The following is a 15,131-nucleotide window of genomic DNA, read 5'->3' on the forward strand; positions in this document are numbered from 1 at the left end:
GAGGCTATTTATAACAGCTCTCATACAGTCCAAATTCCTCCCCAAGGCTCAGACAACATGTGTCAAGAGAAACTTGACAAATACAGCCAGGTGCTCTCCCTGAGTGTGTGTGAACAAGAGTGTGTGTGGGAGTTAGAGAGAGAGGAAATGAATGTGGGGATTTTTTTTGTCGTTGCTCAAACCCAATATATTACTTTCTGTGTCTGGCCATCAGAGCCAAGCCCAGCAGGAGGTGTGATATGAGAACTCTCAGCCTGATGTCCAGATCCTGCCAAATCCTGGACGGATCTGCCACCTAAATGTAGCACCTAAAATCTGACAAATGTTTCCAAACGTTTGCTGAAAAGTTCAAGGTTACAACAAAGAGTATAAAGGGTTCATTGATTTAAGTTTAATCTGTTTTGTTTTTTTGTCCAGACAATGAAAGGTTTTCAAGATATCCATCCATTTCAAACATGAAACATCTCAGCAACATTTTGACTGACTGAAGCTGATTTTGTGGCAGACATTTATATACCCCTCAGCTATCTCTCTGTGCAATCATCTCAAAGGTTTTGCAAAATATATTTCCACCAGCTCTTATTTTATTGTACCTTATAGCTTTCTGAGGAGCCTTCCTCCAGAGTTAATAACCACTTATTAGAACACTGGAGCGTGTTTTCAGACATTTCTCATCTGGTTGCACTCACTAAGCACAAAAAAGTGACAAAATAAACTGCATTCAAACCCTGGCTTCCATCTCACCGCTATACAGATGGCTAATAATTATGGAATGAGGTGGGTGTGAACTGTTGGTTGCACAGAGTCACAGAAATGTTTGAAGGCTGCTCTGCGACGCCCCAAGTTGGTGCGGGAGGGGAACGCCTGACCACCTCACAAGCAGCTGTGCATATTGTTGCATTCAGGCGTAATTAGCAAAGGTTTGCATACTAATGTGCTAAATTAAGATGCTGGACATGGTGATAGGATGCTGATTAGTGCAGCCTCACAGAACCACATCCGTGGCCTTTTATTCCAATCCCCGTTTATTGTTGTAAATGATTAATGGCATTGTTTCACCACAGTTGCAAATGGTTTATTTTCTCAAGTCGTTCCTAAACAGAGGGAGGGGAGGGTGCAAAGAGTGTGAAACAGACTAAAATACAGTTGAATTTCATTCTTATAAGGAGGCCCTTGTTACTGAAACTACCTGAAGCCATATTAACAGAGAGGAATGCTTGCTAAACTCGTTCATTTGGCTTAAACACATGGAAAAAAACAAGATTTTTTATTATTTTCCCAAACATCCAAGCCCAGGCTCGGAGGCCTTCCCGTCTCATTAACTACCTCAGAGCAGAGGCTTTCTCGTGGGCTTGGAGAGGCCGACTTATCCCCTCTCTGTGTGGTTTTTGGGGAGCTGGCTCCCATACAAGCGTTCATGGCAGCGGTTCATCGTTTCTGCACATACATACACACACTGGATCCTTATTAGCAATTACAACGCCAGAGGGTCTATTTATACACATCTGCTGAGACAGAGCACTGCAGCGGTAACAGATACATCCAGCAGCACTAATCAACTCCAGCCCAATCCCTGTAAACAAGATGAGAGGGCGGATAGAGGGAAGAGAGGAATAATGTACCAGGGGAAGGAGGAGGGTGAAGGCGGGAAGACAAAAATAGGAGAGGCGGCAGGATGGAAAAAAGAAATTAAGAGGGGAAGGGTAGAAAGAAAGGGATCAAGGGGTGAAAGAGGTGTAGATGAAGACTGGGAGAGTATCTGAGAAAGCCATCAATAATCAGTAACAGAAGTAAGGACCAGATTCTTCTCACAATAGCTGTTCCAGCTATTCTCCTGCTACACAGTCTTTCAAAGGAAAACTGAACTTCTAAATTAACATATACAGCCAACAGGCTGCTTTGGGATCCTCACCGGGGATAGAGATGACCCCGATTTACCCGATTTGTGCAAGACTCATTTTACAAACTCCCCACACCGGATTTTATTTTGCCAAAGCCAGTTCAAAAATGATAATGGGATTGTGGAGGATTGTGATACTGTCCAACTGGAGTGTTTGCAGGTGACCACATAAAAAAATTAGTAAAATTAGGTGGCATTAATAAGGCTAATAACAAACAATAGTTTGCTGTTTATTTCACTCAAGGTCAAATTTTTCTTGACCTTCCTTGAAATGCTGGTAAAAAGAAAAAAGGCAAGAAGTCTTTTGGCTTTTTAAGTAGTGCAGCCTCTCCCCACCGTGCTGCTACTGCTGCTGCTACTGCGTACTACTAAAGCCATTAAAAATGCAAGAATGTCTGCTCCACATTTAGTCAACCTTTTAATACTTTTAGAGGATTTGGGAAGCTTGAAAATTGATCTTTGAAAACAGCGGCTCAATATTTTGGGAAATACGCTAATTTGTTAAATTACAATCAGGAGCTGTTTAGCATAGCTTAGCATGAAGACTGTAAACCCGGGGAAACTGCTAGCCTAGCTATGTCCAAAGCAATACTGCGACTGCAACACACCTCAAAGAAGTTAAATTAAATCATTTTAAATAACAGCAGATTTTTTTTCTAGATGAGGTAGAGGAAGAAAATGATGGGAACACCTTTCAAAAAAAAAATCCATATATTTTTTAGACTTATCAAATTTAGCATCTTAGCTGCTAGCATAGACAGGTTGTGAGTCTATCACGGGGCTTAAACAGAGAGACTTAAGTGAAAAACAATGAAGATTAACAATACATTAAAAGTGTTGAAATAGCCTTTTCGTTGTGGAAATGAAGCTAGCTTCCTCACTTATACACCAAATGGAGTTTGAAGCAGGGGACTTCCTGTTGTGGTGCATGTTTGAAGTTGAAGGCCTCAGTTTTTATGCTGAGCTATACAAACTGACTGCTGGCTGTAGCTGGACAAATATGAAAGTGGTATTTTCCATCTGTTTACACAGAGATTAGTTGTAAGCAGTTCAATCAAAGGTTATTTCCAAATCTCATATTGCTGTGGTTAAATAATCAGAGGCCTAAAGGGCTCGATAATTATCTTAGCTCCTTTGAGCTCCTTTTGCAGGATGGTTTTTTCTCCTATGATTTAAACAATAGTCATTTTTAGCCATCTTTGCAGTATCATATTTAAACTTGGAAGCAATTAGGAAAATTGCTTTGTTGAAAATTGCTAACCTTGACTGAATTACTGCCATTACAGCAAGAGAAATCCCTCTTTCTAACGGAGGGGAAAAAGTGAACAACTCTTTTAAACTCCTAACAGTTATTACTAATTACCTGCGAGGGTCAGTTTTTAAGTGAGTGAAAAGTATACAGTTGATTTCCTGTTCTAATTTTTTGTCTTTTAAAAAATCCCACTAACAGGTTTAGCAGCTGATGGCAGGCTGGACATTCTACCACGTGTTCACAGGCCGGTGCGGGTGTAAGGAACATTTTCACAAACACACCTTCTAATTTCTTAGCAGACCAGTCCTGTAGGAAAAACTGATGTAATGTTGGAGGAATATTAGCGTGCTGCCAGAGGCATAGGCCTAATGTATAAACTGGTGCGCTCCAGATTAGGACTTCCATAGCTTCACACATCTGATACAGATTCACTGTTAAACTGAAGGATGTAAAATATCCCTCCTGTCCCTCGGTGCTCTCACGCATTGTCCTTTTTAAACCCCCTTCTAGAAATCGGAGGCTGGATTTAGTCAACCAATGTACAAAATTCCAAAAAAGCTCTATCATGCAAAGAAGAAGCCATATGTAAATAAGACCCAGAAACACTGCCATCTTCTCTTGGCCAAATCTTATTTAAAAAGGACTGAGGCAAAGTGGAAACTGTCCTGTGCAGCAGGATGGCTTCATAGTAGAATCTGAAAGCTTAACCGCACTGCCTGCAGTCCAGACCTGTCAGTCACAGCATCACAAACTGAAAAATACAACAAAGAACACCCAGGACTGTTGAGCAGCTAGAATCTTATATCAAAACAAAAATAGGACAATATTTCTCTCCCCAAAGTCCAGCAGCTGGTCTCTTCAGTTCCCAGATGTTTGCAGACTGTTGGGAAGAGGGGGATGCTACGCTGTGGTAAACATGGCCCTGTTCCATCAGTTTCATAATGACCTTATATGTTTCTTAAAATTCAACATTTTTTCAGTTTAAACATTTGATATGCTGGGTTTGTGAGATCTGCAAGACACTGCTTTTCCGTTTTTATTTACATTTCACTCAGACAACCGAGCCAAACTCCAGAATAACATAGTTCAACAACACATTACGAAGAAAGACATGAAGTTTATTACAGATATGACAAGAATCATGATTTTTAAGGTTTCCAGATATTTCTAGCACAAACATCTCTGGTCATGTCTTGTTTTAATGTTGTTGCCTCTGCACTTTGATTTCAACCACAATTAAAGTGTTGCTACACTTTTTGCTGTCAGTCATCTGTTCCTGCTTTTTCAGGTGGATGATAGGATGCTACAGATCCTTGCCATGACCTCACCTGCTGATTTTGTGCTCCACCAATCATAAAAAAATGACCTTCAAACCGCCTCCAGCTTTTTAAACAGGGACAAGGTCAGCGTGCAGCGTTTTGCACTGCCACCAGGGGTCGCCAAAGTCAATAAAATTTCAAGAAGATTTTACAGTTTTTGCTCGTTGCTTGAACACTATAAACCCATGCTTAGACTAAAGTAACACAACTTGAAGCTTTTGTTACCATACCCCAAACACATGTACCCATACCTTAAACAAAAGTGCTGCTTTGCACTCTGGTTGCAATTATGCAACACACTTACTCCTTTATGCAACACACATGGTCCTGCATACTACACTCTATTTCATACATAAGACACTTCGTTCAAAAATGAAATTTCAGGGTGCCATTTGGAAAACACATGTATCCAAAATACAAAACACATCGGGTAATTGCAACCACTCAAATACACACCTGAAGGCACTTACTTGCAAAACTGAACACCAATTAGCCAGCCACAAAAAGCCCTCAGTTTAGCCAATTCAAGAACTTTGCAAGCATGGATGGAGGGAGAGCAAGAGGAAGAGGAGGAGGAGGTCAAAGAGGCCATGCACGGACCCATATTTCTGATGATATAAGAGCAACTTTGGTGGACCATGTCATCAACCACGGCCTGACTATGAGGGAAGCTGGGCAGAGAGTCCACCCACATCTAAGCCGCTTCACAGTGGCATCTGTAATAAGAAAATTCCGACTAGAAAACAGGTCTGTCTTCATCTCACTGCCTTCTACTCTACTCAGATGGTTTTATAGTACTGTTCTACAGTTACCATATCAAGTGTACAGGGTATTGCAGGGTGCTAATGCTCCTTTTGCAGCCAAAGTGGTAGTTTCTGTGAAACATACCATGATTACTTATATTGAAGTACAGTGTTGTACAGTGGATGATACAGTATATACAGTGAAGTACTGTAAGAAAAATAAGCAAACCGATGACAATATGTGGTTGTATTTCTCTAGAATGACTCGAAGACCTTCTGGGGGAGGACGCCAACGCCTGTTCACACAACGGCAGGAACTTGCTGTTGTGGACCTAGTGAGGGCAGACAACGCCATCCGTCTCCACCAGCTACGACGGAAAATACTTGCAGACAGGCGAGTGTTCAGCAACATAGACCATGTGAGCATCACCACCATCAGACGCATCTTGGGTAAACACAGCATCACCATGAAGCAGCTCTACAGAGTCCCATTCGAGAGGAACAGTGACAGGGTCAAAGGACTTCGAGCTGAATATGTACGGGTACGTGTAACTGTCCCTTACATTTACAATAGAGTATTGGTGAAGTCCAGTAGCAGCTGAATATGTACCATATCAGTACCACATGGATCCATTCTGAGAGCTACACAGGTACCTGTGTGATGGGGTGAGGGTGCTGTATGTGTAGCACTGTAGTACAGTGATATGTTCCCCTTTTTTTCAGAGAATCTTGGCCATGGATGGAGCTGCACAGCCTCATGAATACATTTTCATTGATGAAGCTGGATTCGACCTGAGCAAAACAAGACGACGGGGTCGTAATGTAATTGGCCAAAGGGCAATTGTGCACGTCCCAGGGCAGCGCGGGGGAAACATCACATTATGTGCCGCCATATGCCTTCGAGGGCTTCTGCACCATCATGCAATACTGGGTCCATACAATAGCCAACACATACTCACATTTCTAGATGCTCTCCATGATATAGTTGTACAGAACAGACCAGATCAGCCCAGGTTTGTGGTGATATGGGATAATGTCAGTTTCCATCGGGCTGCTCTGGTCCAGGCCTGGTTCTCCAACCAAAGTCAACTTGAAGTGGTATGCTTGCCCCTTACTCACCATTTTTAAACCCTATAGAGGAATTTTTTTCGGCTTGGAGATGGCGTGTATATGACCGCCAACTACATGCCTGCATGCCTCTTCTGCAGGCAATGGAACAGGCCTGCGGCGACATTCAGGTGACAGCAATCCATGGATGGTTTTGACATGGAAGAGGATATTTTCCCCGGTGCCCAGCGGGAGAAGACATTGCTTGCGATGTTGATGAGGTCCTGTGGCCAGACCCCAACAGACGGCGGGATCCATGAGCCCACGTATGCACAATTGTCATGATTTTTTGTTTACAGTATAGTGTTTTTTCTATTACTGTATTATGGGGTTTTTTTTGTTTTGGTTTTTTTTGCTTTATCTGAATTCATGGTACTGCAATGTACAATATTGAGTAGGTCTATTTGCTTTTTTGGTTGTTTGCAAATGTGTCTCCTGAAAATATGCCTTCTGAATGAACAATGGAAATCAAAGACTGCAGTGCTTTATATAAAGTAGACTAGTGTGTTCCTCCTGCTCTGTAAGTGTTTGCATATGATGCAAGTATGTGTCATTTTGTCAACAGAGTTACATTTTGACAAAGGAATGTTAGGTTTTGATAGCAGAGTTTAGGTTTTGAGAGTAGAGTTTCAATTTGGTGCAGATGTGAATGGTATATTTCCCAGTGTTGTGTCATGTTTACTTGTGTTTAGGGTTTTGGCACAATGAGCAAAGTTTTGCAAAATGTGTTCAGGCAACGGGCAAAAACTGTAATAAACATTTAGAAGTTAGAACCTGCTGTGGAGCTTGTAATTAATTTTATGTGCTGTTCATGTTTAGTGATAATTTAAATTAAACTATAAGAATGGCACTTATGTGTTTTATTTTTATTTACATGTTTTATTTATCCTTCCTTTTCATGCTGTCAACTGCTGCGGATCCCGTTCACAACAACTGGATCTTTTCCAAGAATTAGTCCATCTTTCTAGCGGCATTCCCAGGTCTGTGTGTGCATGAGTTATTACAGCTGTGAGACAATTATTTTCCAGTCTTTAAAAGGTTCATGGGTCTAATTTTCTTTTTCATGCTGACACAGCGGGTCTGTGTTGGCAAATTACCCTGGTTTCCACCGTGACGGGAAAAAAAAACCCTGGAAGCCCTTCACCTTAAGTGCTGTGTAAGTCATCATTAGTGAATGTGTACTGCCTGCACTATGCTTTCTTTATGATCAGCAAAATTATTCGCACTTTAATAAATTAGGCCTCAACCACATGAATCATGTATGTGCCGCTGGGAGCCAGGAATAAGTGTGCTCATCACTGACTGCGTTTGATGCATGTACTTTTGTTTTTGACAGTGCTTATGGTCACATTTCAGGCACTAAAGGCTGTTTACCATGAAGCTATGAACTTAACTAAAGCTGCAGATTTCACACAAACATCTGAGGGCATCACAACCACAAAGATGTGGTATTTCCTGTGCAGAAAGCTGAGAGGGAAATGTTTGAAGCCACAGTGGTAGCTATTATTATCATCACAGGAGGCATTTAGATGCACAGCACCCCACTATACCAATTCAAAGAAAAGTAACCCTACTTATTCGTAACTTCCAAATAAAGTTATTCAAAAGCAGGGAACCTGCTTCGACTTTCTTTCCCCCCCATTCAGATCATTTAGTTTTCCAATGCAGAAATTAAGCACTTTTTCACTGCTTTATATTTGTAAACATCCATAAGTGTTAAATAGATTTGCTTGATTAATATAAAAAGTTTCTGCCTAAGCTTTTGATCAATTCTTTTCTACTGTACCTTCATTATCATTATTGGACTTTACTGATGCATATCTGGCTTGTAAGTGCTTCATATTTTTATTGATTTGTTTAAATATTGTTTCTAATAATGTCTGATTTCCTTTTTTCTAGATGTTATTTTACTTGACTGATTGATATCTTTGATGGATTTAAAGCTGTTCCATTTTCTTTTAGAAATACTGGCCAATCTGTTTGTGTAAGACCTTGATCTGGATGTTGACTGTGTAATAGCGGATGTTTACTGCTGTATGCACAACGGATGCACTGGGGGGAAATTCTTAACCGGTACTGATACGGGCATCTGGTTCAGAACAAATTTACATCTGTTAATTCGAGTTTGGTGGAAAATGTAATCAAAAACAGAATGCTACTTGCGATTTGCATATCTCATAAACTCATATGTTATTCACAATAGAACATAGAAAACATATCAGATGTTTAATCAGCGAAAATTAACCATATTTTAAGAAAAATGTTGGCTTCTTTTGAAGTTGATGACAGCTACGTGTCTCAAAGAAGTTGGGTGCCATCAATAAAAGGCTGGAAAATCATGTTCTTGAACATAAAATTGTGAAGACTTTGAGTGTCTCATCCTCTACGGTGCATAATATCATCAACAAATTGAGAGAGTCTGGAGAAATCTCTGTGCGCAAGGTACAGGGCTGCAAATCAGTAGTGGGGAAAAATGGATGTCTGCACGCTTCCAGTCCTCAGGCGGCACTGCATTCCATAACAGTGTGATGGAAATCACCGCATGGGCTCAGGAACACTTCCAGAAATCACTGTCTGTGAAAACAATTCACTCTGCTGTCCACTAATGCAGGTTAAAGCTCCATCATGAAGAGAGAAAGACAAATATAAACATGATCCAAAAACAGACCCATTTTTTTGTGGTCTGATGAATTGACATTTGAAATTCTTTGTAGATCATTGTCCACCTGTTTAACAGCCTTCTTCATCTCTGATGTAATGCATGTTATGAGGGTGCATTGGTGCCTAGCAAATTGTGCACATCTGGAAAGGCATCATCAGTGCTAAAAGGTATACACAGGTTTTAGAGCAACATATGTTCGAATCCAGATAAATCTTTTTCAGGGAAGGTTTTGCATATTTCAGCACAACAATGATAAACTGCATTTATCATCTATTACAACAGCATGGCTTCATAGTAGAGGGATACAGGTGCTAAACCGACCTCCCTGTAGTCTTTAAATGTTGCAAAGATTTGTTGTAAATAAAAGACCGGCCTACTGTAGCTTCTGGGTTTGAAAAGCTAATTCCATAAAACATATTTTCTTTTAATGCCCTGAAGGGGGCAACTCTGAAAACTAAAAATTTTATTGTGGCACTTCTGGGAATTTATCAGCTGGTCTTCTTCATAGAAATACAGATGTTTATATCATACTAGATTGCAATCAATCCCTGATAATGTCTCACCGGCATTATCATGCAGTTTAACCGGAAAATAACAAGTGCTTAGACAGAACCTTCAGCATGTATGAACAGGCTTTTTTTTACACCGTATGTCGCAGCCAGTTTGGAGGAGAAGCAGAAATAAATGACTTGATTGCCAAACATCCTCTGCATGCCTTCATCAGCTGCCTGAGTGTCTGAGGCCTTGCTCGAGATTTTCCCCTGACAGCGAGCCTCTTTGTTTAAGACAAAAAGGGTGACAGCCAGACTGACGGACACACTGCTCATCTGTTGTGGCTTATTTGTGTCTGTTGCCACGGCAACCGTCCTGCTGTGATGGCAGAGGGAGAGAGACGATGGTGGCTGCTCTGCTTTTCAAGGGCAAAACTCTGGAAACCAAGCGGAAATTTGCGGCGAGCTGCAAAGACTCAAACCGCCCATCTAACCAGCGGCCTGGTCAAGGTTCAGGTGTCGATTCCTTTCAAAAGCCAGCTACTAAAATGGAAACATTAATGCTGCTGGGATGAAGTCATAACTCACATTATCTTCCATTATCATAAAACGGAACAAAAACAGGAGGCTGATGGGTTATTCTTCTTGGCTTGACCTGGTAATCAGTGCATCTGCACTGGGCATTTATTTTTAGCTGTGGGTAAGGCTTTACTTCATAGGTTGGGACAATGTTGATAATAAATCTCTCTTTAATGTGTCATCCTGTGGATTAGCAAGTTTTGTGGGTCCAGAAATAGACCTTTCATGGCATCAAGTTCCCACACGTGTTGTGTTTTCTGTCACACATTTTTAAAATGATATCATTTAGAGTGAGAAGTGCGAAGAAAAATACACAAGCTCATCACAATTGAGCTCCGCCTGCTGATGAAGATCATCTAATCCAAACAAAAGTTTATCATCGCGCAATAACTACTGCTGTGTATTGTATCTGGCTGTTACTGGCTTTTATTCCAATATGTTCTCCTTATTTTCCAACAGCTAGTTAGATCTCCATGCATAGGATCAATTAAAGTTTGCAGAGAGTCAATGAGCAAAAAACTAGCAAAAGAAGCGACACAAATTTTAAAAAGTGTTTAATCAGACTGACCGCCCTAATGAAAAGATGAGACCAGAGGACAGTCACTTCATAACATATAATGGGAATGCAAAAATCAGACGACAGAGTTCAAATTCATAAAATAAAAGAACACGCACACAAAATGTGTCTGAACGAGAGCAAGGTTTGTTTGCTGGTTTTGATTGTGACTTCTGAGCATGCTGGCTTCTTCCATGTAGTTTCCAGGCAACATTTTCACTGCAGGGCCCCTGAACCTGACAGAGACGCCAAGAAAAACACACGTCAGAAGGAGCAAAGTACAAGAAGGGATTTGCTTACTATCTTTGTGTATGAAAATGGCATGGAAACTATAGGAGATGAGCAAATGTAAGCAAATGAATGAAAGGACGATGGACGTGAATACCTATTTATTTATATGTGTGGCTCTCAGCTCCACCGCGTCCAAATCCTGGAAGGAAGAAAGACAGTGATTTTTAGAAAAAAGTGATTAAACATTGGTTAAATTGTTAAACATTGCAGGAATCTAAGACAGAGCAAATCCTTTCATTTGGTTTGAGAGTTTAAAGAGACGTTTAAATGTTTTACTGCATGTGCGATCAGCTGATAAGTGTGCTCTGATAGGACCATTTCTAGTCTACACAACACAGATGCAAAACATCATCCCCAATCAGGGCGCAGCTCCTGAGTCTCAGTACCAAAGGTGATTGCGTCTGTCTTTTATAGTTTTTTGATTGTGCTGTTCGAGAGGGGTCAGAGCGAGTTCAGTTATTGTGTAATCTGGATTATTCGAGCTGAATGCGCTTACCTTTAGGTCCGAACAGAGCAGCGTAGCAGGGTTTGTTACAGTAAGGCTTGCCTTCATGCTGTAAGAGGCAAACATGTGTCAAACCATCTGGAAACAGTAAAGCTGTTACTGTGCATGTCTGCATTGTGAGTGTATTTAGAAGGTGGTTTTAGTAAAGTAAAACACTTCAACGTTATGCAGATGTGATAAAACCGTGCACACAGGAGGTGAAACTACAGGATATTTTCATGTGATTTGACTATCTCACCTCTGCGTGTGAGCCTGGTGAAAGAGTCTTGCTGCACTTCTCACATCTTAGGCAGGGCCTGTGCCAGTCCTTTCCCAGTGATGTCACCTTCTCGGCTGCAAAGCACAAAAAAAATCAAATGTAATCACAGCGGACTCTAACTTATCCCCACAAACACACATAGTATCATCTGGAGAGGACACGGAAGCTTTCCACGATAACTTACTGGGCCAGTCACAATCTGAGGCGCATATGGGGTATATTAATAATAGGTATACATATTAATTCAGTGTCTGTTTAAAAGTTGGGTGTGGTACTCGAAGCCCGAAGTGTCCCTGAGAAGCGTCCCTCATAAACCCTGATATAGCCAGTTTTTAATCAGATTGTCAGGGCTGTTCTGCACAAAGATCCATCATAAGGACTGTAAACGTGGGAGGGAACCGTACTCAGCAGAGACCTATGTTTCATGTATGGAGAAGACAAGTCACATGCTAACATGTGGTCGAATTGCAGCCAAGAAACTGCTCAGGTTCAGCGAGGCAGACCTCCGAGCCATAGAGGGGTAACTGAAGACAAGATTAGCCTCTGCAGATTTTCTAAAAATTAAAAAGTGAGAAAGGACAGCGGATGCACGAAAGAATGAAACTGTCAAAATGTCAGGAAATGACCTATTTAGTTCCCAAGAATAGCCCGATGTGGCACGGGGTTATGCAACAGATGGTGGATGCAGGGTGGGGTCAGCCTCTCTCTCAGGCCAACTCATTGAAAAATTTTCAGCTGAATGCGGTGGACAAAAAAGTCCGACCCTGAAACAATGACCGTGCTTAACTTCAAATAACAAACCAATGCGCTGAGCAAACAGTGGCTTGACAGTGATGTAGGAGAATATAATGATGCACATTCACGCTCCCTTGATCGCGTATAAATCTGATAGTCTCATTGTTTTGTGCGACAGCTGCAGTATTTATTTTACCTCATAATATGACGTGAAATTAGGCGAGCCAGACAGAAGAATAACGAAGTTCGCTCTCAGCTTTGAATCTGCAGCTCGTTGGAGCAGGTCCAGCATACACAAACATGCAAATCTGAATGGAGAAACGTACCATGGGAGGGGAGACTCACCCACTTTTACTTTCAAATAATTTCCCAAATTATCAAGGACAGGCTGCTATGCTAAAAAAGGAGAAATAAACAGGGAGTTTTAAGCACTTAGAGTTATGAGAACTTTTTTCTGCACGTGTTTATAAAAGTACACTTATTTAGCGAGTTAGATGAGAAAGCAGATAACAGCCCGCATTTATTTCTGTCCAGAAAAAAATAACTAGCTGCTTAGCCGAGGCTCTGGCTGATTAAAAATATCCGTTATATGTGGGTAAATTAAACACACAAGACTCAATGTTAAACTTGCGAAGAAGATGCGAGGGGAGTGAAGTGCAATAAAGACAATCGCACACTGATGTGGAAAGGAGTGAGACGGTTGTGCAGACAATTCAAGACAACGAGAAGATTGTGAGCACACACAAAGAAGGCAAAGCTTTGTTCTAGCTTTCTTCTCCTTCGGCTGGATATAAACTTTTTCTTTTCCTACACTGGGGAAAAAAAGAGGAAAAAAAACAAGCCATGTCTGACTAGCTTGTTCTGACCAAAACAAATTGGTTTGCTTGTATTGGCCAAGAGGGAAGAGTTTATCCATGAGCAGGGAGAATGGAAAGTCACACGGACCATCCATCTGACTGACAGTCCAAAGACTCGTCTTTGTATTTTGCATTGGCCTCAGCTTCTATACATCTTCCCCAAGAGAAGATTTATCTGTTGCGCTACTGAGCAGGAGACAATGTGGTAAATGGATTAAGACACAAATAAACCTGAGCGAGCCCCCCTTTTTCCTCCCCGGATGCTGTAACTGGTCCCTGCTTTGAGAGCATTCTCACAAGATAGACGGAGGTGTATTTAAGCAGAGGAGAAACCTGTTTCCTTGGTCTAGTCATTATTCACGGAACTCATCCCTCATTAAGGAGGACAAACCACTTCCACCAGGAGCAAAGACCTCAAACTCTAAAGTAGTCTGACAGCAAGAAAGCTTCCAGAGTGCAGTGACCTGTTAAAACTGCTATTTATCTGTGTAACTATCTGATTACACTTAATTTATTATTAGTGATTGTCAAAACTTAAGTGTATTCAGTATAGATAATATTATGCATCACAGGTGTAAGCAATAATCTAATAATTCATCCTACTTCGTGCATACTTTGACTTCCTGTAAATTGCGTATTTTTGAGCAATTTAACTGCTTTTTTAACGCTAAACTCTTCCAAAAATACAAAACATGCACTATTTCTTATTTTCTAAACATTAGCAGGTTATTAATATACACCAGGAAAGCATTATATACAGGTTTACTATTCCCCCCCCGTCTAATATGCAAGTGAAAGGCATGCGTCTCAGTCAGTCTGTCAGACTCTTGGTTTCCTGTTTCGTCCTTTGTACAAAAAAGCCACCGGTTTTTAAAAACTAGAAAATCCCGGATGCTTCTCACAGTGTTAGTACACGAGTAAAATTGTAATAGAGAACTCAGATCTTACCGAAGTAAACTTCCTTCTCGCACTTTGGGCACTTCGGCATTTTTGTTGCAGCTGTGAGTGATAGTCTGGAGAAGAGAGCAAAGTCTTGATAAAGTTTCCTGCAGCTGTCACCGGCCCACCTGTTCGCTCTGACTGACCACGCCTGCTCTAAAGTGCAGATGTTGCCGCGCTCCGTGCTGCATTTATAGCGCAGAGGAAATAGTTCGACTGTGTTTTTTTTCCTGCAGTGGGAGAGGCCTCAACCACGTTGTGTTGAAGAGACGTGTACGTGCAGAGCACATGACATGAGGAACCGAAATTAAAGAATGAGCTTGCTACACATAAAGTGCATTTCTTTTTGCACTATTATAAAACACGGTTTTGCTTTGTCCCTGATTGTGAGCTGCAAATTGAGCATTTCTTCTTTTCAAGGTCACATGATGAAATCGATCAAAAGTTGCTCTGTTTTAATGTTGTATAATTAAATAAATATAATCATGTTAAATTGCTGTTATCTTCTCCTTAAACTAATGAGCGATCAGTTAATTAGAGTGTAGCATTGCATACGATGAATTATTTTAAAAACACACTGAATTATTCATCCCCAGAAAATCTTCTGTTCATATTTAAATCTTCATGTCCACTTAATCTCTCATCCCCCTCATTTTAAAACTTTAAAAACAATGATTGTGTGACTTGTAACTCCTATAAGAAAGTATCAACAAAATGTTATCCTGAGGAATCTCCCACACCTGAGCTCCTTCTCTAAAAGGAGGGTAAAAGGGGCCTCCTCATTGTCATCATCATCGATCTGTTTGACACATGGCTATTCACTGCTGGCTGGCAAATTAATCCACATGATGAATAATCCAAGTCGAGGTGCACACACCTGTGCACGAAGAGCTTTGTGTATTCAGGAGTGCAGGTTTTCTGTAGCCATTATAAAAC

General features: G+C 40.9%; 2 protein-coding genes and 1 long non-coding RNA gene across 3 annotated transcripts; 2 read left to right on the forward strand and 1 right to left on the reverse strand.

The window, feature by feature from the left end:
• The first annotated feature begins 1,924 nt into the window (after positions 1 to 1,924).
• Positions 1,925 to 4,567, forward strand: LOC147306988 (uncharacterized). Its single transcript, XR_015126397.1, has 3 exons — positions 1,925 to 2,060; positions 3,351 to 3,408; positions 4,441 to 4,567. It is a non-coding gene; the product is annotated as an uncharacterized LOC147306988 (long non-coding RNA).
• A 1,008-nt stretch (positions 4,568 to 5,575) lies between these two features.
• Positions 5,576 to 7,073, forward strand: LOC147306989 (uncharacterized). The gene is made up of 3 exons (XM_086275655.1): positions 5,576 to 5,756; positions 5,938 to 6,312; positions 6,423 to 7,073. The coding sequence occupies exons 1-3, from the start codon at positions 5,682 to 5,684 to the stop codon at positions 6,477 to 6,479; spliced, it is 507 nt and encodes a 168-aa protein (XP_086131781.1). The 5' UTR covers positions 5,576 to 5,681; the 3' UTR covers positions 6,480 to 7,073.
• Positions 7,074 to 10,590: 3,517 nt separating this feature from the next.
• Positions 10,591 to 14,381, reverse strand: crip1 (cysteine-rich protein 1). The gene is made up of 5 exons (XM_086275414.1): positions 14,205 to 14,381; positions 11,644 to 11,738; positions 11,397 to 11,454; positions 10,995 to 11,039; positions 10,591 to 10,845 (listed from the first exon to the last, which is right to left on the reverse strand). Exons 1-4 carry the CDS (start codon positions 14,242 to 14,244, stop codon positions 10,999 to 11,001), a joined length of 234 nt encoding a protein of 77 aa, XP_086131540.1. The 5' UTR covers positions 14,245 to 14,381; the 3' UTR covers positions 10,591 to 10,845; positions 10,995 to 10,998.
• Positions 14,382 to 15,131: the final 750 nt, after the last annotated feature.

This window comes from Aulonocara sp. 'chitande type north' Nkhata Bay, linkage group LG19 (genome assembly GCF_057382095.1).
Source record: "Aulonocara sp. 'chitande type north' Nkhata Bay isolate Kocher_YH1m ecotype deep benthic linkage group LG19, A_spYH_male_GT1.1, whole genome shotgun sequence".
NCBI lineage: Eukaryota > Metazoa > Chordata > Actinopteri > Cichliformes > Cichlidae > Aulonocara > Aulonocara sp. 'chitande type north' Nkhata Bay.